The 27,763-nt window shown below is 51.8% G+C and overlaps 1 protein-coding gene across 4 annotated transcripts; it reads right to left on the reverse strand.

Moving 5' to 3' along the window:
- Positions 1–1,388: 1,388 nt before the first annotated feature.
- On the reverse strand, positions 1,389–27,763 carry L3MBTL1 (L3MBTL histone methyl-lysine binding protein 1). Of its 4 annotated transcripts, none has more exons than XM_074317353.2 (22): positions 27,366–27,763; positions 21,381–21,526; positions 20,990–21,216; positions 20,498–20,639; positions 20,049–20,199; positions 19,780–19,912; positions 19,297–19,378; positions 18,722–18,810; positions 18,102–18,206; positions 17,062–17,197; positions 16,573–16,724; positions 15,397–15,548; positions 14,910–14,986; positions 14,289–14,374; positions 14,011–14,121; positions 13,443–13,557; positions 12,472–12,571; positions 12,103–12,300; positions 11,963–12,012; positions 9,140–9,297; positions 8,642–8,704; positions 1,389–4,149 (listed from the first exon to the last, which is right to left on the reverse strand). In XM_074317353.2, exons 1-22 carry the CDS (start codon positions 27,419–27,421, stop codon positions 4,051–4,053), a joined length of 2,628 nt encoding a protein of 875 aa, XP_074173454.2. In that variant the 5' UTR covers positions 27,422–27,763; the 3' UTR covers positions 1,389–4,050. The 4 variants fall into 4 exon arrangements, with proteins under 4 accessions (XP_074173454.2, XP_074173453.2, XP_074173456.2 ...); XM_074317352.2 differs by having other exon boundaries at positions 1,389–4,185; positions 27,366–27,762; XM_074317355.2 differs by having other exon boundaries at positions 1,389–4,185; positions 16,633–16,724; positions 27,440–27,761.

The raw sequence follows: 27,763 nt of genomic DNA on the forward strand, positions 1-27,763 counted from the left end.
TTCCAGCATTGCTGTTAAGAAGTTCGATGTTATTATGTTATTATGATTCCTGTTCCTTTGGGTGGACCTGTTTTATCCCCTCTGGAAGCTTTTACATCTTCTTTGTTCTAATTATTCTGACATCTCACAATTATGTAGCTTGGTGTCATTCCTTTTATATCTATTGTGCTGGGCATTCAGTGTGACCTTTCAATTTGGATACTAGTGTCTCTCAATTCTGTGAAATGTCCTTTTTTTATAAAGTTTGTTTTATATACTTTGTTTTCTCTGGTCTCTCTTATTGGCATTCCTATATTGGACCTCCAGCTAGTCCTCTAATTTTCTGCTTCTTTCCCATTTTTCATCTCTTTGTCTTTTTATTCTTCGTTTTGGGCAATATCCTCACTTTTATCTTTCACTTTTGCTGAATTATTTTAGCTCTGCAATCACATTTTAAATTTCCAAAAGTCCTTTCTTGTCTCTCAGTGTTTCTTTTCCTCTTTTAGCAGCCACGGCTGGTAGAGGATTTAGCTTCTGAGAAGTGGAAAAATCAATTCTTCCGCTGTGATAGTTAGGAAAGAAGGGAGAATGGAGGGAGAGCTAGTGGGAGGAGACTAGCAGATGAGGTAGCAGGCAAGTGACCGTATTCCTTCTGATGACTTCCGTTTTCTCTGTCACATAGATAGTGAGGACACCTCCTGAGACAACAGGGGAGGTAATGGGGTAGAAGGTTTAAGGAGCATGAAAGAGGAAGTCAGAGTTATCCCCCTACCCAAAACCTAGCTGCTTCCTGGGCAGCCCTGAGGGTTCACATTAGAGCTAGAGACCATCAGTCAACTGTGGCACCAAATCTGCTTAGTCAGATAAGTTCCTGGTCAAGGTGTGGAGAAGAAAGGCTCTTGGACAGCTCCATGGTTGGTGTTTTTATAGCCAAGGAATCTGGGAAAGCAGCAGGGCAAAGGAATTAAGGATATTGACAAGAAAGGGGTAGATGTCACTGAACGTGGCATTTCTGCCACTTTCTCATCAGCTCACACGGTCTCTGGGAAACTTAATGAATTCTAACTGTTCAGCTTGACATTTCCCCACCTGAAAGTTTCATGTTATTTTAAAAACTGAGGGCTGCATTAAATGTTCTGCCCTTGACCATTTGCAAACTGTCAAGGATCAGGCCCTTTCGCTCCGTTCTCTGAGGGTTCCCACTGTTTCTTTTTCTCCATGCAGACATTATACGCATTTATCTCCATCCTTTGTTTCTAATCTTTAAAATAGAATAAAAATCAAATTGTTTGGAACCCCTAATAGCAAAGAGAATGCTTTATTCTCTTCCTTAATAGTAGCACTGATACTCACTTTGTGCTTTCTGGATATTTTACCGTGAAAACAGAACGGACTCTTACCGCATACCATCCAGTTGTTCAAGTTTATTGATGTTGTTTCAATACACTGACAAAACACACCACATTTTGTTTGTAACTTTTTCTCCCTCAAGAGTTAAAAGTCACTTTTATCTTAAACCAGAAGATTCTCTTAAAGAACACGTGTGTGCATGCACGCCCGTGCACGTACACACACACACACACACAAAGTACAAAAAAACCTAACTCCACCAAAGTGCATGTGAATGAAAGTGCAAACAGGCTTCATTTTCAAACTCTGGGATCATTCTCTCTGCTTCAGAAATGAAACAGCAAGGTCCTCACTGGCCTAGGCCGGGGCTGGGCGAGGCTGCTGGGGTCAAAGTGTAAGTGGTGCCTGCCCTAGAGAGCAGGGCAGAGGGCACATGGCACCAGGCACCCGCCCACTCCCGCCCCTCACTGCATTCCCAGGTCAAGGTGCAATGATCTCATTTGGGGACAGGATGGGGGTGAAGGAGTAGTGGGATGAACGGAAGACGGAGTTCTCTCCTCCCTCTTATGATTTGGTTTCTTTCCAAAGAGTTTGCCATTGGTGCAGAAAGTGCTGAGGCCTCAAAGGTCAGACCCCTGGGGGCCCTTGGTTCATCCTCTTTCCCGTAGGCCAGCAATAGGAGCGTGGCTGGCAGACCCACATGGCAAAGCCATCCCAGCCCAGCTCTGCGTCCTTGCCTCCTCTCCTCACAACACAAAGCCAGCATCTCTCCTCAGCGTCATAGATGAGGAGACAAGGCCAAGGAGCTGGTGAGTTTTGCCATCACCCAAGCAACCAAGATAGAGGCTCAGACTTGCTCTGCCTTACTCTTGGCCAAGGGGGCGTCCATGCCACCCTCTGTAAACCCAACCCTCAGCCCGAGGCAGGGCCTGTCCCCTTTCTTCCCAGGAAGGTTGTGCTCAGAATTGCCTCTAAGGGCTGACAGGGAAGGAACATTTAAGCCCTGCGGGAGTTTGGATGGGGGTGCTGAATGGCTGCCTTGGCAAAGCAGTCCAGGCTGGGCCAATGGGAGAGAGGGCCCCCTACTGGGCTGGGGCAGGAAATCAACAGAGCTTTGGGTTTCCCTCTTCTGTGGGAAAGATAGTTTCATATTTAAATGGTAATAGCCCTTGACACTTTCCCAACACCGAGCCTCACATTAGCACCCTGTCAAACACTTCTGAGAGTGTCCTACACACACACACACACACACACACACACACACACACACATCACATGACGGACAGAAGGGGTCTGGGGCAGGCCCCCCTGACTCCACACCCTGCAGGCCCATCTCAGCACCTAGGGCCACAGGAGCTTGGCAGCTGCTCCTCACCTCCCATGGGGCTGGCTCCTGGGCCGGAGGCAGGTTTGGCAGTGGTTCAGTGGAGGCCAGGCCCCCACTTGGACAGAAAGGTCAAAGTCCCCGCAGGCACCCGGCGGGCAGTGCAAGACAGATGAAAAGTGGTAAGAAAGGCATAAGGGACATGGAAAATTCAAAAGACAGAATTCACCTTCCCAACTCCCAGTTTCAAGTGGTCTTTGTAAAACGCCTCAAGAGCAAGACATTTAAGGGGCAGGCCAATGTGATATTATAGGGTGTGTGTGCTACACAGAGTACTACGTTCCCATGGCAGGAGGTCTGGCAGGCATGCGGTCCTCACCCACAGGGCAGTACCTTGGCTGAGACCCATGGCGGCACAGAAAGATGCTATGCTCAGCTTGGGGAGCAGCCAAGCTTGTTGAGGCTGCCCCTCCGGCCAAAGAACCTAGATTGTCTCACATACTCCTGCGCTGGCCTCGGCTACCTAGGCAGCCAGGCTGCCTCCTCCCTACACCCGACACAGTGAGGTATGGGGGACATCCCTAGAACCTTAGACTCTGCTGCAGAGGTAAAATGCTCTAATCACCTACTCTGCTGGAAACAGGACTTGGCACAGGACACTATAAAATGCCAAGTGGTCCAGAACTGGGCACGTTTAAGAAGGAATCTTGGCTCAGAATCCCCCACTTCTGGGTCAAAGGGAGAAAGACTCCCATGGATCCTATGAAAACATGTTTCTGTGGCTCACCGACCTAAGGGGAAGAGCCAGTGGGGTCCGGCTGGGCCATGGTGGGGGCCGCTGCCCAGGAAACGGGGCAGCAGAATGAGGGCAGTAAAACCAGCAGACAGAAAGGGGGAGGTGTCTTTTTGAGTAAATATGTTTGCAGCAGGGTCACTTCTCGGTCAGAGAAAAGGGTCAAGGAAAGAAAAGCAAGGATGCTGAAGAGAAAATGGCCTCGGATTGGAGGATTCCCATTCTACCAGATTGTTCTTAACTGCTAAGAAAAAAACCCTTTGGTGATCAAACAAGTTGGCTAGGGGTGTGGGACTGCCGCAGGCAGAGCTCCCCCAACCTACTACATCAGTGATGCCCCCCCCAGCCCAATCACACCCTCATCAGTGTGTCTGGTGGCAGATGAGTTCCAGGACTTGGGGGCTAGGACTCCATCTTGCCCAGGGCTCCTCTGCTCCCATGTACCATGTAGGAAGCAACCCGGTGAGAAGAGAAAACACCCCTGGTAAGATATGGAGGGGGATGGGGGTACAGGTGGGACAGGAGGAACGCAAGTCGAGAAGGAAGCATCAGCTGCAGAAGGGAGGCCCAGCGCGGGCTGGAGGGGGGCCCAGCCCTGCGCCAGTCACTTTAAGGTGTCATCGGCGTTTTTGAACATGAGAATGGCGTTATAGATCTTCAAGGCTGGGCCCAGCTTGACGCTCATGATCTTCACAATGTCCGCCTGTGTCAGCAAAAGGAAGGCCTCGCCGTCAATCATCTGAGGGGTTAGGGGAGGGAGGTGGTAAGTGGAGAAGGTGGGGAGGGGATGGGGAAGGAGTGAAGGGAAGGTGGGGGTATGCATGGGGAGGCAGAAGGGAGAAAGAAAATTGGAGTAAAGGATATATGGGGGGAAGGGAAGGAGGAGGGAGAAGGGAAGAGCAAGGCAAAGGAGAAAGGAAAAGGGAAGGAGAAAGGAAAAAAGGAAGACAGCCATGGGGACAGAGAAGGAAAGCAAGAGATCCACTGGTTTCCCCATGTTCTCTCACACACACTCTTTCTGCTGACCGATCTGGATTTCAGTGTATATGTGCATAATGTTTTCTGAGTCCTCACTGACAGTGGCTTCAAAAACCTGCTCTTGCTGTCTCCACCACCGGTCAACCTTAGCAATACTAATAGCCATTGTGGGCATTTCGATGTGATGCATTGGAATGAGGTACACAGTATTACCCTCTGCGCTATTTTTGAGAGAGAGAGAGAGATTTAAACTGAATCTAACCAGGTCTTTGGACCTAACTTCCAGTTTATAGGAATGACAGGGACAGTGGAACAAGTTAAGCAACACGACATGGAAGCGACGAGATAAATCTAGAAAGATTTTTCAGTGGTTCCTGTGCCTTACCTGGAGGTTTCTCACCACTGCAACTGCTTAGGCTGATTCTAGGTTCTTCAAAGCAAAGATTGGCGTTTGTGGTCTAGCGGTTTGGGACTACGTAACGGGACAATGGGATTATTCCAGAACCGATAAGATGGGGTATGTGTGCTGGTCTGTACGGGGGATGTGAGCTATAAGATCAGAGAAAAGGTCATATTTGACCTTGAAGTAGAGGAATGCAATAGGAAATGAATTAAATGAGTGAAATGCAATAATCCACAATAAGCAATAGGCCACGGTGCTGTGGATAGGACCAGGGAATTTCCCAAGTTAACCTAGAAAGATCCTTAGAGAGCCACACGTGGAATGTTTACCAGAGGCTGAGCTACAAACAGTACTCAGTACTGTCAAGACAAGACCTCTATGCTGTCACAACAGAAAGGCATGGGCCACAAGGAATCGAAGAAAAAGGGACATTCAGGAAACAGGAAGTTGCCAGTGTTTACCCAGCTGCACGGTCAGCAGAGCCTGCTGGCCCCTCTCTGTCCCCCCACCTCCTCTGAGCTCCCATCACACCTGGCACACACCTCCCTCGGAGCCCTTACCACACTCTGCCAGAAGCAGCAGTTTGCAATTCTGTGTCCCCTACAACGCAGGAGCCTTGAGAGCAGGGACTTCTCATTTATTTCTGTATCCTCCTCACCTTATGCTGGGCCAGGCACAGAACAGATGTCAATAATTAGTTGCTGAATCCATCAAATAAATACCCAGGGTTACAAGAAAGATGACTACGAGGGGACTGGACAGGCTTTCCTTAGCACCGTGAGCACCAACCACCAGACTGAACAGGCGGCCCACAGACCATCTATCTGCTTTGCTCTAATTCCTCACTCATGAAACATCCCTCTCATGACTGCTCTGTGTCCTGGCTGGAGAGCATCTTGACTGGTGTCCTTGAATGCCCTGATGGCATCAGTTCAGCCAGAGCCTACTCCCCGGGGCATGATCCTCCTGGGGAAACGGAAGATGTAGACCAGACCGTGGAGAAAGCAAACCCCAGCCCCCACAAAGGTCCTGCTCCACACTGAGACTCTATTTAACACTGGCGGTCCATGAGCACACCTTCCCCCCCATGTTGGCTGTTGCTTTTCTATATCACAGACCATGCTGAAGCGAGACACCCACAGACGTTACTGGGAGAGACAGCCCGTCCCCAACAAGGGGACAACACAAAGCCCAGCATGGCCCAGAGGACCAAACTCTTGAGTGGCTCTGTAGCTAGCTGAACAACTGTCCTCAAAGAGCATCCACTTATGACCTGTTGTCACCTAAAGGAAGATTTTCATGGGTGCTACGTGGTTCTGCTCTGTCTCATTCAACACCTGTGGTGAAGACCTGGTTTAAAATACAGAAGGCTTAGTTATCAAATGTACAAGTTAAATTGCAAGAGGCTGGAAAGGCTTATTAATATCAGAGAGGATAGAATCAAGATTTAAAACAATGAGACTATGGAACCACCAAGATAACATTTAATAGGGAGAAATGTAAAGTTTTACATTAGGTTAATTTAAAAAAAAACACACGGGAAAGTATGGTTAGATTATAATGGATAATTGATATAAAAGACACTTGGGGATTTGAAGGAACCCCAAACTGCCGTGATGTGGCTATAATAAAGCTAGTGCAACCTCAAGTTTTGCTAATAAAAATATAGGGTTCAAATTGAGGGGAAGAGAAAACCACCCAAATGTCCATTGACTGTAGGACATTCATAAAATGGAGCACTACTCGGCAATAAAATGAACAAACTACTGGTATACACAATGACCGGAACGAACCTCAAACACATTACACTGAATGAAAAGAGATGGATAAAAAAGGAGTCTGTGCTGCATGATGCCATTTATATGAAGTCCAAGAGCAGGTAAAACTAACCTGTGGTGCTAGAAATCAGAACACCCGTTGCCTAGGAGGGTGGGGACTGATGAAAAGGGCCAAGGAAGAACTTTCTGGTATGATGGCAATGTTTTATATTTTGACTGATGTACTGGGTTCAGGGTACATGCATTTCACAAAACCTGTGGAATGGGTGTATTTTAAGATGGGCACCTTTCGCTCCATGTACGTTTTATCTCCCTTTAAAGACATCTAAGCGTCGGTTCATCAGTTGTAACAAATGTCCCACTCTGGTGAGTGATGTCGGCAATGGGGGAGGCTGTGCCTGTGCAGGGGGCAGGGAGCGCACAGGAAATCTCTGGACCTTCCTCTCATTTGTGTTGTGAACCTAAAACTGCTCTAAAATAATTACCGTGTTTCCCAGAAAATAAGACCCAGCCGGACAATCAGCTGTAATGCTTCTTTTGGAGCAAAAATTAATATAAGACCTGGTCTGATTTTACTATAAGACCGGGTATAATATAGCATAGTATAGTATAGTATAGTACAGTACAGTACAGTACAGTAGAATATAATATAATATAATATAATATAATATAATATAATATAATATAATATAATATAATATAATATCATACAATATCATATAATATAATATAATATACCAGGTCTTATATTAATTTTTGCTCCACAAGACGCATTAGAGCTGATTGTCCAGCTAGGTCTTATTTTTGGGGAAACACGGTAAGTCTTTTTAGAAACAAAAACTGAAACCACACAGGGGAGCAGCAGCCCAGTGTGTTCTGTGTTGGTGATAGGGAATCTGAAACACAGGGCCCAGTTCTGGAAACACACATTATAAGATCACCAAGCCAGAAGGCCAGGCAAGCGCCCAGAATGGGGAGGAGACAGGGAGCTCCACCACACAAGGAGGATCTGATGGGAAAACTGGCCCTGTTGGGCCTGGATCAAGAGATTCTTCCAGGGAAAGGGGGCAGACATCTCTGTCATGGGCACCCACCTGGAGGCGGCACCTGTGGGTAGCAGGGACTACACTCTCCTGGTGAAGGGGGATGCATGTGTTCTTTAGAAGTATGTAAGACCTAAACAAACTCAAAGGTCGCTTCCGGTTTCAAATTCTACAAATTAGAGGAGAGTCATGATCAAGTGCTTCATTTAAGGACAACGACCCATTAAAAGTCACAACTACCACTGACTGAACCCCCACTGTGTCCGTCATTCTGGTAGAGGGACATGATTTCTACATTACTCTATAACATTACAGATATCATATTAATATAGAATAATATGTATTATTCTGTAATATTAAAATATAGACTAATGGTATAATGATACTAGACATTCTGGTACAATGGTCTGTGTATCATTTCCAATGCTCGCAATGGCCCTGAAAGGGAGTCACCATTACCCCCTTCATTACCGTCATTTTACCTTCATTTTATAGATAAGAAGATGCAGGATCAGAGGCATAAAGAGCTCACACTGGCAGGACTGGGATCCAAACCCAAACTGTCTACAAAACTAGTGTTCTTTTATCTACAACTCACTGCTTCTTACCTTTGGTAAGCTTTTGGGTCTTGACTTTGAGTGTAGGTTAGGGTCCTTGGAGTACATGGCAACACCTGTGCCACTCCAAATATACGTACTTAAATTACTGACTGTCACTGGTGAAGCTAAGTTTGGAAAAGAAAAGATTGGGCAGAGGGCAGAGGAGTGAATGGAACCTGGTCTCCAGGGCGCGTTTTTTCTTCCTGAGGGCAGTCTCCACACAGAGGGTTCCCAAGCTGGGCCACGGTCCATACCAGATTTTTGACCAGCCTCACCCGGGTGGGACAACAGAGGGCCCCCCTTGCTGGGGGCGGCGCTGGTAAGGGCACCTGCTTCTTGGCATCTCGGTGCGTGACCCTCCTCTGTTCCCACTTTGCACTTGCACCTCACTCACCTCATCTTTGAAGAGTCTTGCTTGGTCCTCACAACCTGTCAGGGTCTGAACGAAGCCGAAGACCTTGCAAACCGAAGAAGACATGTTGCCAGAGAGACAGGGGCTTGGGAGGACAGGGGAGAGGTGGGCCTACACAGCCTTGGTGCCTTCTGAGCTGAGACAGTGTTGCTTTTGCTTATCAGCCTTTTTCTTATCACGGAGATCCTTGTGTTTCTGTGCTGTTGGCTGTGCGAGGTGAGGCCCTCTGCTCCTGAGGCTCGGGGCTGAGACAAACCTGCCTCTCCTGATGGATTTCCAGATGGACTAGCAGCACAGCCTTCTCCCATCCACCAGGATGGGCCTATTGAATAGTCTGTCTGTCAGTCCCCACTGGGCAGCTAGCAGGGGAGGGACGAGCAGGAGGTGTGAGGGGTAGCGCCCAGCTCTGCCTGACAAGGGCCTTTCCGGAGTTCTCCCACCGGGGTGTGGGGAGAAGGCAAAGTGGGGGCAGATCCTCACCTCATCGATGGTCCACTTGGCGACAGTGGAGGCTGAGATGCCGGCCACTCCCGGCAGGAGCTTGCAGTGCTGCTCCCAGCACACTGAGAGGGAACGGTCAGGGTGGGCCGACAGGGCTGACATGAAGAGAGACTGGTGCATGACGTCGCTCGTTAGGGCTGGAAAGCAGAGGCGGAGGCTGGCAGGCCAATGCCAAGGACTAACCTAGCCCCTGAAGCCCGCTCATACCCATACCGCTCGGGAGAACCACGGCCCCCTTCTGACAGCCTTGCAGAGCCAAGAGGGTGGTCCAGATCTGCCTCCTCACCGGGGGGCTACCTCCTTCTGCTAAAGTGGGTTCCTCACTTTATTGACTCTCAGGTGGGCTGTTTGGAATGACCCTCCCCCATCCCTCGGAGGCTGCATCGCCCGGCCCTACAAGGACATTCTCCTGGAGCTGCTGCAGCATCCTTGTACCACTCTCTAGACACCTCGCATTGAAATGGCCCTCAACACCCAAGCAAGTTCAGCCCTGACAGCGGAAGCCCATTCCATGTGGCCTCCTTTTGCTAAGTCCTTTTGGGCCCTTACTGACTTGCTCTTTAATCCTGGGCAAGTCACATAACACGGGCCTCAGTTTCCCAACCTGTAACTGAACAGGTTGGGTGAGGAAAGCTCTGTGGTTTCCTCTTGCTCTTCAAACGGCTGTCACTCAGGGGGCTTGAATGGCCCTGTGAGCAGGAAAAGCACAGCTAAGTCTTATCGTCTGCAGGCAGCCTTTCTACTGGAGCTGTTTCCCAGCAGACCCCAGAGCCCACGCTGAGGAGGTCTACCCATGGATGTGTGAAAAGTCTTCGGAACAAAATCCAGAGTGATCAGTGTCCCCTCAGTGAGAGGGCCAGCTGGTAGAACAAGGGAGCCCTGTACTGAGGTCAGGGACCTAGGCTCTGTCCCCTGTTCTGCCCCTGAAGTGCCTTGGGGCCCTCTCTGGGCTATAGTCCCTCTCTGGGAAGACTTAACTTCCCTAGTCTTCAGGATAATTCTGGAATGAGCAGAGTAGACAAGCGCCCTCTGGTGGTCAGAACATGGCCCTGCAATGGAACCTAACCAGGTGTACCATGGGCAGGTAGACCAGGTGCCCGCCCACTGCAGTCCCATCCATGGAAGACCTAACTCTGAGGACCTGGAGGCAGGCCAAGACCCTCCCCAGTCAGGCCTGAGGCTGCAGGAAATGTATCCCGTTTCCACCAAGAGGAAACAGTATAGAGCAACAGCAAGAGGGAGCCAGGCAAGAGATCAGGACTAATAATAATTCCAGCAGGTTATTAAGCACTTTAGATGACCATCTCATTTAAACCTTTTAAGATTGGCACTATTATTACTGGCACTTTACAGATGAGGAAACTGAGGCTCCTCAGAGAGATGGCATCACCCACTCAAGGTCTCACAGCCCGTACAAGGCAGTCTGACTTCAGGGCTGTTCTTTTAATCGCTATGCTGTATACTGCCCAGATTACAGAGTCTTTTCCTGAAAAAGAACTGGAATAGCTTGGGTCCTGCCCAGAAACTGTGCGATGAACCGGGTGATTTCTCACGGTCTCTTGTTGCCTTAAAATGATGTGCATTCAACTCAAGTGAGGCAATACCCAGCGTCCCTGTGCCACCGGCTGAAGATGTGAGATGAATTTATCACACAGTGGAGGGCTCAGTCATCTATCCTCTCCATGGAGCATGCTATGGGCTGAACTGTGTCCCCCAAATTCCTATGTTAAAACCCCTAGCCCCTAGTATCTCTGAATGTGACTAATTGAAGAAAGGGTCTCTCAAGAGGTGATTAAGTTAAAATGAGGTTGTTGGGGCAGGCCCTAATCCAACCTGACTGGTGCTCTTATAAGAAAAGGAATTTTGGACACACAGAGAGACTCGGGGGGCACATAGCCATAGCAGAAAGACCATGTAAGGACACAGTGAGAATGCAAACCTGTGCAAGCCAAGGAGAGAGGTTTCAGAAGAAACCAAACCCCTCCAGACTTTGATCTTGCACTTTTAGCCTCCAGAGTGTGAGAAAATAAATTTCTGCTGTTTAAGCCACCCAGTCTGTGGTCCTGGGTTGTGGCAGCCAAACTAAGACAAAGGGGGTTGAGAAGCAAACTGACAGGTAGGTTAGGTGCTTTATGTCTGTTTTATCAGCAGCACGTAGCAGGAGGTCAGACCCAAGTTTGAACCCCAGCTGTGCCCTGTACAAAGCGAATGACCTTGGGCAAATGACTCTCTCTGAGCCTCCCATTCCTCTTCTCTCAGAAGGAAAACAATATACACATGACAGGATGCTTGTGAGAGTCAGTGACAGTATATGTACAGCACCTGAAATACTGCTTGGCCTATAGTGGGTGCTCAGTAAATGGCAGTAGTAACCAGTATTCTTTCAGGTAGTTGACACCTGAAAGGCAGTCATTGTTCATGTTTTCTGATGGAAAACTGAGGCTCAGAGATGTTAACTGACTTGCCCAAGGTCACACAGCTACAAAGTGACAGCCATGGATCCTCTCCCAGGAAACCTAGAATCAAGAACAGCAGAGCCAGGGGCATCATCCTGCCTCATAGTGGAGAACCAGAGGCCCAGACAGGCTCTGCCTCTTTCCCACAGACTCACAGCAAGGCTGTGGGTGAAATGGGAATGGAACCTGCGGCCACTCAAGGCCCTATCCTATGCTCTTGCCACTGCTCTGTGCTCCCTCAAATGAAGAGACAGGACCTCCCTGCCAGCTTCTCCTCCTCTGGGCCCCCCATCCCACCATTTGTAAACACTTTGTGGGACATGGGAGTAAACAACCCTGGACTTACTTGGGAAATCTTCTTGTGGGATCTTCCGATACTTTGGAGGGCGTCCAATCCTGGAGAGAGAGGGATCAGGTCCATGGCAGGGAATCAGTGCCTAGCCTGGCCCAAGAGGACACGAGGCCCTGCACCCTTGCCCTCCGCACCGGCCATGGTGACGAGGCTTCTTCCTTAGGGAGAAGCCCGAGAGGTTCCTCTTACGGGCCGAGGCCTCTGTGTCGGACAGCTCCGCCTTCAGCCGGCTCTGGTTCCTCTCAGCCAGCGGGCAGCCCGAGAGGCAATGGTGAGCTGTGAACTTGCCTGTGACATGGCCAGACCCGTCACAGCCAGGAGTGGGGCATTTCCTGGGGAAATAGAAGGCTCAAGTAGGGCTCAATCCACTTGTGCTCATTAACCCTTCCCAAACAGGGCCCCATTTGGAGGTCTTGGTGAACCAACTGGCCACACACAGTAGGTGTAAAACAGACCCTCCTGAACAGTGCTGGAGGGGCTCTTAGCAGGAGCCCTTTCCTCACCGGTGGTGGAAGCTGTACTTGGAGGTCCTAGTGTGAGGCAGGCTCCGATAGCTGAGAGGGGGACAGCCCCCAGGGGAGGCAGAGCTGGTCTCTCTGGGTCCTGGAGGAGCAGGAAGAAAAGAGTGAGCTCAGGGTGCTGGTGGTGAGGGTGGGGGCTGGGAGGAGCCGAGGGCATTGAAGGAGCAGTTTCCCCAGGGAAGGTCAGCACTAGGGACCAGTTCCCCAAGTACAGCGGCCCTGAGTTAGGATGTGACACCACTTCCTGCTACTGGATCTACCCTCTTTAAGGAACGATGTACACTTGGGTTAAACCTGCAGGCCATGCCCTGTTTCCTGGGGAGAAGATCAACTCAGAGCCAGTGTGGGCACAGCTGTACCTTAGCAGCCACGTCAGGCAGATTCATGTTACTCTGTTTGTTTCCGTTTCATTCCCCAGACTTTGGTAACTTTGTTTAGGCCCGGCCCATGCTTGGAGAACAATCGAGAAGGATCAACACCCGATGTGAGACAGATGTGGCGTTGGCAACAGGGAAATATGGGCGGGGAGAGCTGCGGTGAAAACTGGGGCTGAGCAGTCCAATGACCTGACCTCTAACCCCTGCCTGCGGAGACCAAGATTTTACTTAACGGAGCCAGCATTTGCTTAGCAAATGCCACGCATGCTCTGTGTGGCTCTGGTAGATGTTGAGGGAACTCCCTGGTGTATAACTACCTCCTAAACTTATGCTCCCAAGTGAGCTTCCCCTTCACAGCACAAAACCCCAAACCCAACAACTGGGGAAGCCAGAAGCACTGCTTAACGTAGCAGAGACTTCTGGGGCGGGGAGGATGGGGGATCCTAGAGCTCACGGGGGCCATCAGAGTCCTGTGTCAGACCTGGGCATGCTTTGGGGGGGGCGTTGTCAGAGCCTGGGGGGAGGGGCAGGGCTGGACTTCAGAAGGAAAGGGTCAGGTGCCCTAGGGGTACACACGGAGAGGAGGCTGCAGGGGGTGCCCTGTCTTGGAGCACCAGCCGGCGGGGTGGATGTCTGGGTGGTCGGCATCGATCCAGAAGTCATAGGCATGACTCCAGCCATCAAAGTGGAGCTGGGGAGGAAAGGCCCTTGGTGGTCAGGCGTTCCTCATGAAGCCCCATCCCTGGGGCCTGTCAGAAGCAAGATTCTGGATTGGAAGAACCAAGGAGCCAACCCCACAATAATCTGTCTTGGCCACCACATTTTCCAAGGGCTTCACTCATTAAGCTACTGGCATCTCCCACCAATGCTTGGGCAGAACAAGGATTATTAGGCCCATTTTGTAGATGGGAAAGTCAAGGCTTCAGACAGGGGAAATGACTTGCCCAAGCCTACAAAGGTAAGTCATGTGTGAGGCTAGAATGCGACCCAAAATCTTCAGCCTCAGGTTCAGAGCTCTCTTCCCCACAACATGCAGCCTCCCTAATATCTGGCTCATGCCATACCCTTGACCTCTATAACCAGCCTATAGATTTCCTGTCCAATCGGCCTGTCGAATCCCCCAGCACAGGGGTCCCAGAGCCACCTTTATCCGATGGTTCTCCACGTCCTCTACGCTGGCCACACGAATCAGGGCTGGGTTCCTACGGTCCACGGCCTCCAGCTTCATGTTGACCAGAAAGCTGTGCGGGGGTCGCTGCAAGGGGGACAGCGGCCTTCAGGCCAAGGCCCAGCTCAGCAGCACCAAGGCCCCAAGAAGGGAATCCAAGTGCTGTGCCTGGAAAATCGGGGCCTGCCAAAAAGGGAGGCCAGGGCTCCATGCCTTCCCGAACTCAGCTCTGGGGGCAGGGAGAGCCCACTCACCACCTTGAAGGCCCAGGCGGGCACAGCAGCAGCCCCCGTCTCTTCCAGATATTTCTCCCAACAGAAGCTATCTGGGTCTGGGTAGTCTGGAGGAGAGGAGGAGAACAATGTGTCAGCACCCAGGTATCCTGGAGGAACTCTGGGCCTCCAGGCAGGACCAGGAGCATGGCAGAGACAGAGGTCGTGGAGGACCAGGTCCCCTGCATCACCACAGCCAGCTCCTCACAGGGAGTCCCCAAGGCAGAGGGGTGCCAGGCAGAAGCAAGCACATCACCACCTCACAGTTCACAGGGTTGTCTGGGGACACTGCTCCCACCCCGCTTGTTGGTCCTATTGCTCTAGGTCCAGCCCAGCCCCATCTGAGCCCCTGCTGTATGTGGGCCAGCGTAATGGTCCAAGAGGAAAGGATATACTTCCTTCACTCTGGACTCCTGCCCCCTTGCTTGGGGGGTGGGGTGGGAGGGGGGTCATCTACCTGTCTTCCCTTCAACCTCCACATAGTCAGGGTTTGATAAGACTCCTAAAATCAAAGAGTTCTCACGTGGCACACAGGTACGGGATCAGGGAGAGGGGTGTGGAGCCTGGCCTGGGAAAGGGCATTTGCTGAGGCGGCAGAGTCACCTTGTGGAGGGGTGAGGGGCTTTCCTTGCTTCTGGCACCAGCCCACCGGGTGGATGTAGGGACTGCTGGGATCACACCTGAAACCCAAGGATATTTCACTGTCCCAAGTGAAACGTGGAGGCCCTGAGCCTGCTGTTCTATGACAGTACGGTGTCAGGGTCCATCCTCATTCTACTTCTTAGTGAACATTAGTGGGCTGATGAGAAAGTCAGAAAACTGCAGCATTAACTAAAAACGCTAACAGCACCCCCGCATATCGAAGAGAAAACCATGAATCGCAGGGGTGGGCTCCTCTTGACCTTGGTATTTTTAGACGAACCTCTAATATTGAGTTGTTTCTGATATAGATCAAATCCACAGAACATTCAACAAATATGAACGCCAGGGCTGGGTGGGGGCCACATGGTGCCTAAGGTTTGAAAGTCTTGCCTTCCACCCCCCCCGCCACCCTCTCACCCCCAAGGCCGAATCTGGGCCCCCCCACTACCAGTAGTCATAAGTATCGTCCCAGTTGTCAAAGTGCACCAGGAAACGACTGTCCACCACGTCGGTCACACTGGCCACGCAGACGAGGGACGGGTTCATGCGGTCGACAGCCTCCAGCTTCATGCCCACCTGGAAGCCCAGGGGTGGGGGACTCTGGGGGCAAGAAGAGGGGCTGCCATGGCCAGAGCCAGGCAGGCTAGTGCTAGCCCAGAGCGCACTGGCGAGGATAAGGAGGGGGTTCTCTCGGGGTTATCCTGGGGGTTGGGGGCTGGTCGGGGGAGAAATAGGCAGAAGCATAAACCCCAGCCCCGAGTCACTCAGGAACTTCTGGCCTCCAAGGTGCACTCAGAGGAAGCCTCCTTATGCAGGAGGATGAGTGAATGGCAGGCAGGAGGGTACACCTTCGCCCAGAGTGTGCCAGGCTGTGCCAGGCTAAGCGCAGCCTCCCCCACCCTACGAGACTGCTGTCATCATCCCCATTTTAAAAGTTAAACAACTTGCCCTGACCACAGTGCTAGTCAATGGTGGGGCCCGGATTTAAAGTTTGACTTAAAAGTCTGCATCCCTTGTTACAATAGTGGGTAGAACCACACCAATCACTTGGAAAACTGTGAGTACAGTCTCTGGGGCTGGATTGGGGGAGGGGGCGTTGGGAGTAACTGCCTGAACAGCACAGTGGAGTCCCTGGCCCAAGGGACCCTAAATTTTCAATAGTGATATTTTTAATGGGGGTTCCCCATATCTCTCAGACCTTTCGCATGGTTGAGATTAGGAGATACTTGGACTGCTGGAGAAAGCTGCCAGCTGCCTTTAACAGGGAAAAAGGCGAGAGGTTCAGCTGCTGGGACTAAACGGCAGAGCCTCGATGTCGGGCAAAAGGAAGGAAAAAGCAGCTCCCATAATAGATAGGGGCTTGGACCTCACACCAAGAACTGCAGAGCAAACCAAAGCAAGAAACAAGAACAAAGACATCTGAGAGCCCAGGCTGAGCTGGGGGGCCAGAGACTCCGACGGGACATGTGGAGGAGAGGATTTCTGTAGAGGGAACTGGGGGAGAACCCGCGGCCGGCTTCCCCCTCTGGCCTTGGCCTGCCCAGTGTGCCCCTCCCATTTGGGATGAGACGGGAAGAGGGCTGAGAGCACCAGCAGACGAGCTCTCCTCTGATGAGTCAGAGACCTGGGCGGGCTGCAGCGGCTCTCCCTGGGGCGGGTGTCCACTCTGGCTCTGGGGACTCACGTGGCTCTGGTTCACAAATAGGTGCTTGGGGGCAGCCTGAGCTCTTGTGCTGCGCAGGTACTGGCTCCAGCTGAACTCTTCTTCCTTGTAACCTAGGCCCCTCAGGGGGCGGGGCGGGGGGTGGATGAACAGAGTGCCATGCAGACCGAGGCTGGGCCGCGGCGAGGGCACCCCACACTGAAGCAGCAGATCGGGCAGGCCTGAGGACCCCACATCCCGCAGAAACCGGCCCAGGGACCCCTTGCCGAAGCAGGACATGACCTGGGTGGACACTCAAAGGGCAAAGGAAAAACAGAAGCCATGGGGCTGAGTCATAACAGAAGTAACGAAGAGAGGCTGGGTGTGCATTGGGGAAAGGGGAGACCAGTGGAAAGAAGGGATGGGTCTGAGGGCCACTGCCTCCCTGTGACCAACCCACCTAGGCCTTACCTTTGGGGGGCTGCAGCTTGTGTCCAGTCTTCTCGAACCAGCCAGCGGGGTGAATGTCAGGGGAGTTGGCATTGATCCAGAAGTCGTGGCACTCGGAATACCCGTCAAAGTGCAGACGTAGGCGGTAGCCACACACCTGGCCGCACGATGGGGAATCACATGGAGTCCGATGCCAGCAGACACCCATTCCCTTTCCCTCACCTCTCCTGCCCCGCCTGGGGCTGATGCCAGCAGGTTCCCCACCTCTCTTCGTTCCCAGGTTGACCCCCATGCTGAACCTTGTCCCACGCTCCCCTATCCTGCAATGAGGACAGTTCATGTACTCGTTCTGGGTATAAGACAGATACAGTCTATGACAGCCTCCTGCCCTTCTGAGACCCAGCCAGAACCCCGAGGACACTGCCCAGGGATCAGACCTGCCCAGAGCCCCGATGACCTATCCTGCTGCTCCCTTCTCTCACTGCTCCCCACTCACACGCTGCGCTGGCCTCACTGAGCTACTTCATGGCAGCTCCTTGAACAGGTGGCCTGTTCCCAGCCCCAGAGCCTCTGCTCACGTTGCTGCTTCTGCCTGGAACACCCTACTCATTCACAACTCATCTCTCAAGACTCAGCAATGGAGGCCCATCCTCTGGGAAGCTTCTCCTGCCCCCTCCGTGTCTCTCTGCGCATGCCTGTCCCACACCTGTGGGATGTCGCTGGCATGTTTATTTGGCTGATTCCCACACAACTAGGAGCTCCTAGAGGACAAGGGCCTTGCTGGACTCAGGCTCACATCCTGCCCTCGTGACCTCCTCAAGTCACCCCAGCACTGAAGTACACACCCATTCAGCCCTCCACCAGCCCTCACGCTTCGTCTGGATTTTGTTCATTTTTTTGGCTTTCTGTGTGTTCCCCCTTAATCCCCTATTAGATTGTGTGCTCTCTGCGTGCATGGCAGTGTCTCCCTCCTCTGAGTCCAGGCCCTCCATGCCCCTGGCAGGCTCCATCGATCTATCCTGAGAAACATCACCAACACGGTGGTGCGAACCTCAGCTCACCTCGGCCACGGTGAGGACGAAGTACATGGATGGGTGCTGAGGGTCGATGCCTTCCAACTTCATGCCCAGTCTGAAGCCATTCTTGTTATGAGTGACCGCCTGGTACTGTCAACGCACAGGTTGGACAGGACCCAGCTTCCATCCAGCCTTATCCTTGCCTGGTGAGCTTGGGGTGAAGGAGCCGCCTTTAGGCCTCACCCGCCTGGTACTACCAAAGGGATAACTTAACTGGGGGTCTTAGTGCAGGGATCCCGAGGGGGATAAAGAGCTCCCAGATCCCTTGAAAATTGTGGGCTGAGTCAGGGCTGGACTGAAGGGCTCCCTCTCACCCAATCATTGCGAGATCAGCATACACAATTGAGTAGAAGGTGCCAGAATTCAAAAGTCTGCAGGCCTGCTGATGGGTGAACCTGGGTTCCACCTCTGTATTTCTTCCCACCCTGGAAGCCCCTTAGGGTGGGCCCTTTTCTACTCTGGGTCCCTAACCGATCTCTCCCCTTTCCATTCTGACAGTCCTTTAAGGGATATCAAACACAGAAAACACCAGAAGGCCTGAGTTTGGTGGTGAGTCCCTCAACTGGGAATACAAGCACTTCCTAGGCGGAAATTGTCCCACTCACGTCCTGGAAGAGGCTGACCGGGGCAGTGATGGCCTTCTGCTCCTCCAGGTATGACTCCCATGACCAGCCTTCCTTCTTCTCCCCTGACACTGTGGGCAGGAGACAAACAGGCTGACATGGAAAGTGGAGACGGTAATGGAGAAGGTCCGAGGGCCTGAGCTCACCATGATGAGCTTTGTTCCATTTTTCTTAGAACCAAAGGTCAGAGTGGGGGCCCAAACAGCAAGGTCCGGCCAGTGAGCCATACAGACTTGCTCACACCACCAAAGGGAAGCAATGGCATGTGATGCCATTAAAGCTACTGGTCTTTGGATACTTAGCCTGGCAATAGAGCCTACTCACAACTGAAGAGAGGATAAGCAAACACATGGTAAAACCCCCAAGAACCCATAGCCACGAATGCATAAACCAGAAACACTGTCGTCCTCTCATTCTCTGTCTCTCTCACATTCTAACTCATGATCATTTATATATACACAACACACCATCACAACCAAAACCCACCCTCCCAGCCTCACACCTCCAAATGTGTGTACACACACGTCACATGAATATGTACATATAGGCCACCATACCAGGCTGGCTGCTGCTCCACTCCTCACTTTCTGGGGTGTGAGCAGTGGGGTGTCCCTCTGGATCCTTTCCTTCCTGCTTCTCCTGTGGAAGGGAAGCCTGATTCCAGATTCCTGTCCTCCTGGGTTGGTGAGAAGCCCCAGTCTCTATTCCTGGCCGCTGTCTGGCTCTCTGGCCACAGGTGTTTTGCCCCAAACAGGTGGCATTTCTTCTAGGCCACCAGCAGGAACACAGCTCCAGCAGACCAGCCCCTACCACTTGGACACAGACTCACATAAGCGACACAACCAGACTACAATTCCCCTCCTTCCCAGGTGGGGAAACAGGACACAAACCCCTGACTAAGGATAAGACCCGCCCCAAAATGATGATTGAGTCATTGTCTTCTCTGGCCCCACCCCAAGACCTGAATTGATGGAGGGAATAGTAGGAATTGAGGGATAGCATCTAGCCTCCCCCTTTCCTCCCCACAGCCCTCTTCCTACCACGGTGTCTGGCTCTGACTCCTCCTCTGAGGGGCTCTGGTATTCCCTGTACTTCCTCTTCTTCATGGGTTTGAGGAGCTCAGAAGTGCTGGTGCAGGAGTTCTGGCCAGAGGCATTCTCCACTATGACTGACCTGAGGGAGGGGCAGCCTGAAGGAAAGAACCACCCACCCACCCGGCGCCACCCAGCCCCTCTCCTAAGCCGGGAACTGGAATGCGGCTTTGGGACCCAAGAGCAGAGCAAGTAGAGTGGTAAACCCTGCCCCTTACCGCTCCTGGAACAGCTGGACGCAGCCATCATTGGAGGAACCAGGATCTGGACCAGAGCCTTGCTGAGGCTCACATGCCTGGCATTGACAGTTGCCATCATCCCCTCGGGGGTCCTGAGGGGGATATTCTGGAGGGTCTTGGGGGAGGTCCCCTGTGGGGACCAAAGGGGCCTCAGGCCACCCACCCCGTCCCAGCCACACCTAGGCTCCGCCCACGTCAGCGCCCACGACCCCGAGGCCCTGCCTTCACCGTGGTGCCAACTCCTCTGGCTCCTCGACTGGACAGGCTCCTGCCCCCCCAACCTTCTCCACCTCAGGACCAACCCTTGGGTGCACGTGCAGGTACCCGGGGCACGCCCCCTTTGGTCCTGCCCCGGATCGAGGCTCCTTAGGGAGCTCAGGCCTAGATCCAGCCGCGCAGGGACCCAGCTCGGGGCCTGGGGCTCCTACCCGGCTGCTGAGTGCTCGCATCGCCACCTCCCGCCGAGGCCTCGCTAGCTTCGTACTCCGCCACGCCTTCCTGCCGCAGCTCGGGGCTCGGCGGCTGCTCTGCTCCCACCATATTCAGTGGCGCATACTCGCTAATTCGGAACTGGAGCGCAGGAAGGTCTGAGGACGGCGACTAGGGTACCGGCCCTTGTGACCCACCTTCAGTCCGTACCGGACCCCTCCCGCTGCTTTATTCAAGCCACGCCCCCAGCAGCCCACAAGACTCCGCCCCTGGCTGCCCCAAACCACGCCTCCAGACACCTGCAGGCCTCGGCCCCAGGGCCCCTCACTCCAAGCCACGCCCCCAGAGACCCTCACTCAAAGCCCGACCCACTGAATCCTTCACCTCGGCCAACCTCCTCCACCTTCAGTCTCAGGCCCCGCCTCCGGGCCCGCAGGCTCCGCCCCACAACTGCGGCTCGCTAGGCCCCGGCAATCCCCAGAGACACTGACCCGCAGGCCGCTCCCAGGAGGCGGGACCGCGGCCTCCGTCCACTCCAGAAGCCGCACTGTGCTGACGCTAGAGCTGGCCGCCGGCCCCGCGCTTAACTGCGGCAGAACGGTGGCCGTGACAGGTATGCTGCCGGTCACTCGCTCAGGGGTGCCCACATGGATGGGATCCCGCGGAAAGCAGGAAACATCCAGGGCACTGCTGGGCAGGCCAAGGGTGGCAGAAGTGGCTGCGAACAGATACACGGACACAACACAGGTGAGCCTGGTGGCTCTGCCCCAATCCTGCCATGCATGTGTGTACACAGGTGAAAAATATCTCCTCCCCAGGATCCACACCTGCTTGGGCAGGTATGGGGATGCTCCTCCTCCCCAGGCCCCTGGCTTGGCCCACCTGGAATGATGAAGGCCGCAGTGGGCAGGTGAGGGCTGGAACCTGGGCTGTCTTTGGCCACCAGATGCATGCTGACCTCCCCTGTGGAGGACCCCTTCAATGTCCTCAGCATCTCCATTTCAGCATGCCCCTCCATCCTGAAAGGCCTACAAGTGGAACACAGCCCCTAGGGTGATCAGGGAGGGAGGGGGCTTCTTTGAGGAAGAGCTGCCCACCCTCAGAGAAAAGGCTCAGCCCTGAGGGGACTAGATATATTAGGAGCTTAGCATCAACTCTGGCTTCTGGCTGTAATCAGGACACTCAGGTGAGGACTCGGGCCAGGCCCTACATTTCTCCCAGTCTTGTAAGGTGGGCATGTGTGAGGGTGCCTTTGTAAACTGACATACAGAACTGACTCTGGGGAGAATGTCTCAGGCCAAAGTTCTATCTGGCCAGCTGTCTTCATGACATAGCCCAGGCCAAGTCCAAAGTTCCCTCTTTCTCAACCCCATCTCCATTTCCACTGGAATCACTCTCTTCTCCCTCTGGGGACCCAGAGCCCTCAAGCACCATGTTCTCCCTCACTGGAATGTGTTCTTTCCCACACCCTGTCCACCACTCTCTCCCCAAGCACAGTGGGCACTCAAACATCTGTTGAACAAATGCATGATTCTGAAGAGCAAAGAGGTAAGATATGAGAACCCAGGCAGTGCATGATTTTGCTTTAATAAAGCAAGGGCGATACTGGCATTTAATAAAGAGGTGTTTGAACTGGGAAATATAGGGGGGGAAAAGACCTAATAAATATACTTAATATACTTCAATATCCATCATTACTTAACTGCTAAAATGTGTGGGCCACTGTCCTAGATGCCTTATTAGCACTGTCCAGTAGAAATTTCTGTGATGATGGAAATGTCCTGTACCTACATTGTCCAACACAGTAGCCACTGGCCACATGTGGCTACTGAGCACTGGAAAAGTGGCTCGTGTGACTTGAGGAATGGAATTTTTAATCTTATTTAATTTGAATTAATTTAAATTAACCACAGTGGCCATAGTTATGTATTGGCCAGCACAACTTTATACATATCATAATTGCCTGTTGCCTCTACCTCCAAAACACATCTCAAAGTCTGACCACTTTTCTCCATCTCATTGCCACCAAGCTCGTGCCAACCACCATCAGCTCTCCTTGGACTTCAGAAATTGGCTCCTAACCCATCTCCCTTCCTCTTCTCCTGCCCCCTACAGTGTATTTTCCAGTAAGAGAAAGTTTTAAAAATGTCAACTAGATCACATAATTTCCCTATCCAAAATTCTTCACTGCCCTTAGAATAAAATCAAAGTGCTTTACCCTATAGAATATAACCCATCTTCCTCTCTGACCTCATCCTCCACCCTCTTCCCCATGTTCTCCACCCTCGACAGACTGGTTTCCTTCTACTGCTTGACACATGTTCCCACCTCAGAGCCTTTGCCTTTGCTGTTCCCTCCGCCAGGAATGCTCTTCCCCAAGCTCTCTGCTTGGCTACCCCTTCCCTTAGGCCTTAGCCCAGTGGTCACCTCCTCAGAAGGTCTTTCCTGACCACTCAATTTAAAGCAGCACACCCCTCACCCCTTCTTACTACTGCTTAGCTTATTACAGTGTTTATTTCCTTCACATTCTTCGTTATAATCAATGATGATTGTGGGGACAGAGCCCCAGAAAGCAGTTTCCAGGCTCTCGGCCTCACGTGGAGGGGTGCTGGCTCGGGTAGTAGATGGCCGTCGGCTGTGGCTAGCTGACCATCAGCTGTGGCCGGTTATCCAATTGGCCACCGATACAACTACCACGGCTGCACTGGGGAGGGGAGTCGGTCGGTTGGCAGAAAAAAAGACAGCAGGTCGCACATCGTGTGAATCCAGCCTCCAGTGAGACTATAGTGGTATGACTCCCCTACCTATGGCTCTGTGGGTGTTCCTTTTTGGCCTAGCCACATCCTGCATTCTTATGTGGGGAGCGGGACAGGAGACCCCGCAGGACGCCCCACAAGACACATAGTGCTGTGAGCAGTATCTCCCGCATGACAAATGGCGCAGCGAGCAGGGTCTCCCGCACAACAATGATCTTTATTTATTTGTGTCTCATCAGTCATCCTCATATAAATGTAAGTTCCATGAGGGCAAAGACGTTATCAGTCTTGTTCACTGCTATATCCCCAGCACTTTGAATGGTGTTGGGCACACAGTAGGTCCTCAATCAATTTGTGTTGGATTTCAGTAATTTAAATTTGTTAATGAAAAGCAGTGTTGATACCTGGTTGCTTTAAGGTGTTAGCGTACAGGTTTTTGGCATACAGTTCAAAGGAAAGAACATGGGCCTAGGCTTAAGACAGTTAAGAAAGTATGAATCTCCACTCCACCACTCAATACCTGTGACTCTAAGTAAACGGCTTACCCTCTCTGAACTCTGTTTCTTCATGTGTAAAATGAACCTGGTAATGGTATCTACCTCAAAGGGCTCTGATGAAGATCGAATGAAAAAAATAAGTGAAATCTTGATACCAGCAGGCATTCAACAACTACTAATCCACTCCCTTTTAGAAGAAATTCAGGGAAATTCCAGGGAGCTTGGTAGTTTTTCTGGCCAGTAACATGTAAGTTGCTTGCTTGCAAAATCAGTTTGCAATCATTGCTGTCTCTCCATCCTGCTGTGCTCATGCATTCATTTATTTTCCAGCTTTTCCTCCCTAAAATACAGAGTCCATCCTCCATATCATAGCGTACATAATCAGGTAAGCAAAGGTGAGCTATGTCATCTGCTTAATTAAGAACCATTCACACCGAGGTCTGTTTTCCCCTTTTTTAAAAATTGTAAAATTCGCTGAATTTCAATTCCAATTATTTTGCTTAGCACAGCTGACATACTTGTACCATTTTAAATTCTTTTCAATAGAGCCAATCTTTTTATTCAAAACATTGGCAGTCATTAAGAGTGAATGTGGTTACTCCTGAAAGAATTCCATTCTGTTTCAAAACATGTCACATGTTTCAGGTCTATCAAGGAAGAATGATGAAAATGACTGCCCTTATGTTCAGGCTTGCTGCCTTTTCTTCAGCACACATTGGAGGGTCAACTAGGTGACAGCACCATTCTGTGCTCTGGGAATAAATATAGTCTCAAATAAGACAAAGTGTCCTCGTGAAGCTTATGTTCTAGAAATATGGAATAAGGTTAAAGCTGGAGATATAAATTTGAAAACTGTCATGCATAGATGGCACTGAAAACCTTAGAACTGAGAATCAGGAAAAAGGTGGGAACCTTGGAGCTCACCAAGACTTATAGGTTGTGAAATGGAAGATCTAGCAAAAGAGACTTAGAAGGAGCCTGCAATGAGGTGTGAGGGCACACAGAAGAAAGAGTCTGGGCTTCTGGAGGACATGTGAGGCAAGTTTTCAGAAAGTGGGACTGCTCAATGGTGTTAAATGACATTGACAGATCAAGTCAAATGAGGGCTGAGAGCTGACCACTTTAGCAATAAGGAGGTCATCAGAAACTCTGACGAAAGCCATTTCAGAAGAGCTGTGGACACAAAAACCTGATCCGAGTGGGTTCTAAAGAGAAATCATCGATTAGTTCAACATTTACTGAGCACCTAGTATGTGCCAGGCACTGTTCCAGGCAATGCAGATTTGTCAGTGAACAAAATAAACACCCCTGCCACAGGGTCTACATTCTAGTGGGGCAGCTGACAAAAAGGATTGGTCCTGTAGAAGAATGGGAGAAAACAAACTGGAAACTATGGGTCTAACAATTCTTTCAAGGAGCTGGAATGTGAAGGAGAGCATGCAAATGGAGGTTGGTATTTGGAGAGGGATGGGTCTCAAGGAAAGGTTCTTTTTGTTTGTTTTGTCTTTTTAAAATAGGAAATGTTACAGCATGTTTGTAGCTGATGAAAATGAGCCTATAAAGAGGAAGACACTGACAGTGCAGGAAAAAATAATTCTAGATATAAAGAAGCCATGTCGAGACTGGCTATGGAAGTTTCATACGGGTTCTTGTATGTACGATATACTTCACAATAGAACATGTTTAGAAAAAAAAGAATAATTCTAGAAGACAAGGCCTGAATGTGCAGGAGCGGAGAGGAACTAATGCACCTGTGGTGTTGAAACTCCTAGTTAGCAGCACCTACTGTTTCCGTGCTTTCTCCCCAACTAGACCATTAGCTTTTCTGAGGCCTGGAACTGCTTTCTCTATGATGTGAATTCACCCCTCCTTTACCACTACCACCCTGTATATTTGCAGCTCACACAGCATTTTCATAAGCATTGTCCCACTAGGTCCACATAGCAGCACAACACGTCTGCTATGGCTCCCAGGCCTGAGCCACGTACAAGAACCCCACTTCTGTGGTGGCTTCTGCACATGCTGTTCCTTCTGCTTGGAACCTTTCCACATCCCTTATTTCTGGAAAATTCCTAATTGTCCTTCAAGATTCAGCTGAAGTGACACCTCTTCTTTGAAGCCTTCCCAGAATCCACCTCGGAAAGTTAATCACTCCCTCTCTTGTGCTCCACTCCACCACAATCTAACTATGCATCAACTGTTCTGTCTCCCCCAGAGACAGAACAAGGCACCTGATGTGCAAAGAGCCTAATCCAGAAAGTACACTCCACAAATAGCCACTGCATGAATGAATCAGAGCTAAGAGTAAAGAGTGGTCAATGATATAAGAAACAAATGGTACTGAAATCCATAAATGGCGTAGTCATTCTTGCCTTTGGGGCTAGAATAGGTACTCTTTCCTCTTTCAGTGCAGCTCAGGGGCTGGAGGAGGGGATAAAGTGGGAGATCCCAACTACTGTGAAGGCTGTCACTGGTAGCCCTCACCTGTCAGCTTCTCTCAGAATTGCCCTCAGCCAGGGGAGCTGCCTCGCCCAACTGCCCTCTCCTGGAAGCGGGTATCCGTTGACTAGTTGATACCGGGTATAAAGACCCCGCCGCCTTGCCTCTATTTGGGACATCTCTGCAAAGCCATCTCAGCTCCAGAGCTTCGTATGGGACAGGCTGAGGCCTCCATTGAGACTACAACGGTAGTTCAATTTCTCCCTCTGCCCAACCACCCTACTGTCCTCACTCCTCTACGGGCGATATTTCCGAGGGCACCCCCATAAACCTACACTCAAACCTCCCTCTCAGAGAGTCTGTTTCCAGGGATCTGAAACATTGGATCCCCAGCCCAGAGCGGTGTCTGGCACATAGCACGTGCTCAATAAATATTTACTGAATGAATCTGCTGCGGTTGTTTTTTTCCCTCGGTCTGTCAGCCAAGGGTTCCCCCACCCTCTCCCCTTCAAGGCCTCGTATACAACAGACGCTCAATAAATGCCCTCGCTCTAGGTGGTGGGGGTGGGGAGTGAGCGCCGCAGACAGATACCCCCTACGCTGCCGGGACGTCCCAGGGGGTGGAAGCGGGTTCCAGGGTCGCGACCCGCCTCCGCCTTCGGAGTCCTCCGGATACTAGTATAGACTGTGGTAGGCGGGGGCGGTCACTGATCCTTAGGTCCCGCAGAACGATTACTTTTTAAAACTCCAAAATGGCGGAATTCTTTTTATTCTTTCCCTTTATGGCAAAAATCATCATCATCATCATCACCCAATTTCCCGTTATAAAAATCGGAAATGAATGGAAGGGAAGAGAAAGTTTGTCAAACGACCCATTTCCTAAGAAAACCCAAACCCCGCCCTCTACTACACCGTTCCTTCCATTAATGAAAAACTCTTAATTGACTGCATTTCTCTAAACACGAAGCCTCCTCCCTCTGTGCTTCCAAATCGCGGCCCGCAGGAGCACCGCAGACGCGTCCCCGTCGCCCTGGAACCCCGCACCCACCCGGCCCTCCGCGCCCCGCCAGACCCCCTTCCGCTCCCGCTCCTGCGAACCTCCAGCCCAGCCCGCGCCACCCGCCGGAGGCGCTCGGAAGGAGCCTCGAACCCGGGCCGCAGACCCGAGTCCTCACCGTGCGAGGCTGGGCCGGGTGGCGCAGCAGTCCCACACTCCCGGGTCCGACCCCATGGCCCACGGATTCCCTACCTGCGAGGCCAGCCTGTGGCCGCCCAGCGCGGAGCTACGGTCGGAGCCCCGCGCTGCACGCGCCTGCGCGCGCTGGGGGGGGGGGGGGCGAGCCCGCCTCCCTGCAGGACGCGAGGCGCGGACCGCGTTCGGCGCGGGTTTGGGGGACACGGCCCGCGGGTTTCGCCGCGCCCAAGCCTTCTTGCCTTCCTGCGAGTCCCGTCCGCGTGGGCCTAATGTCTCCTCCCCGCTAGGGCCAGACTGCTGCGCGGGCTAGGCGGGTGGAGATTCTTGCTGCCTCCCACCCCCTGCATCACAGCACGCAGGGGTTGTGGGGATCACCGA

The sequence above is a fragment of the Rhinolophus sinicus genome, chromosome 13, assembly GCF_057876585.1.
Source record: "Rhinolophus sinicus isolate RSI-liver-muscle chromosome 13, RSI-T2T, whole genome shotgun sequence".
Lineage (NCBI taxonomy): Eukaryota > Metazoa > Chordata > Mammalia > Chiroptera > Rhinolophidae > Rhinolophus > Rhinolophus sinicus.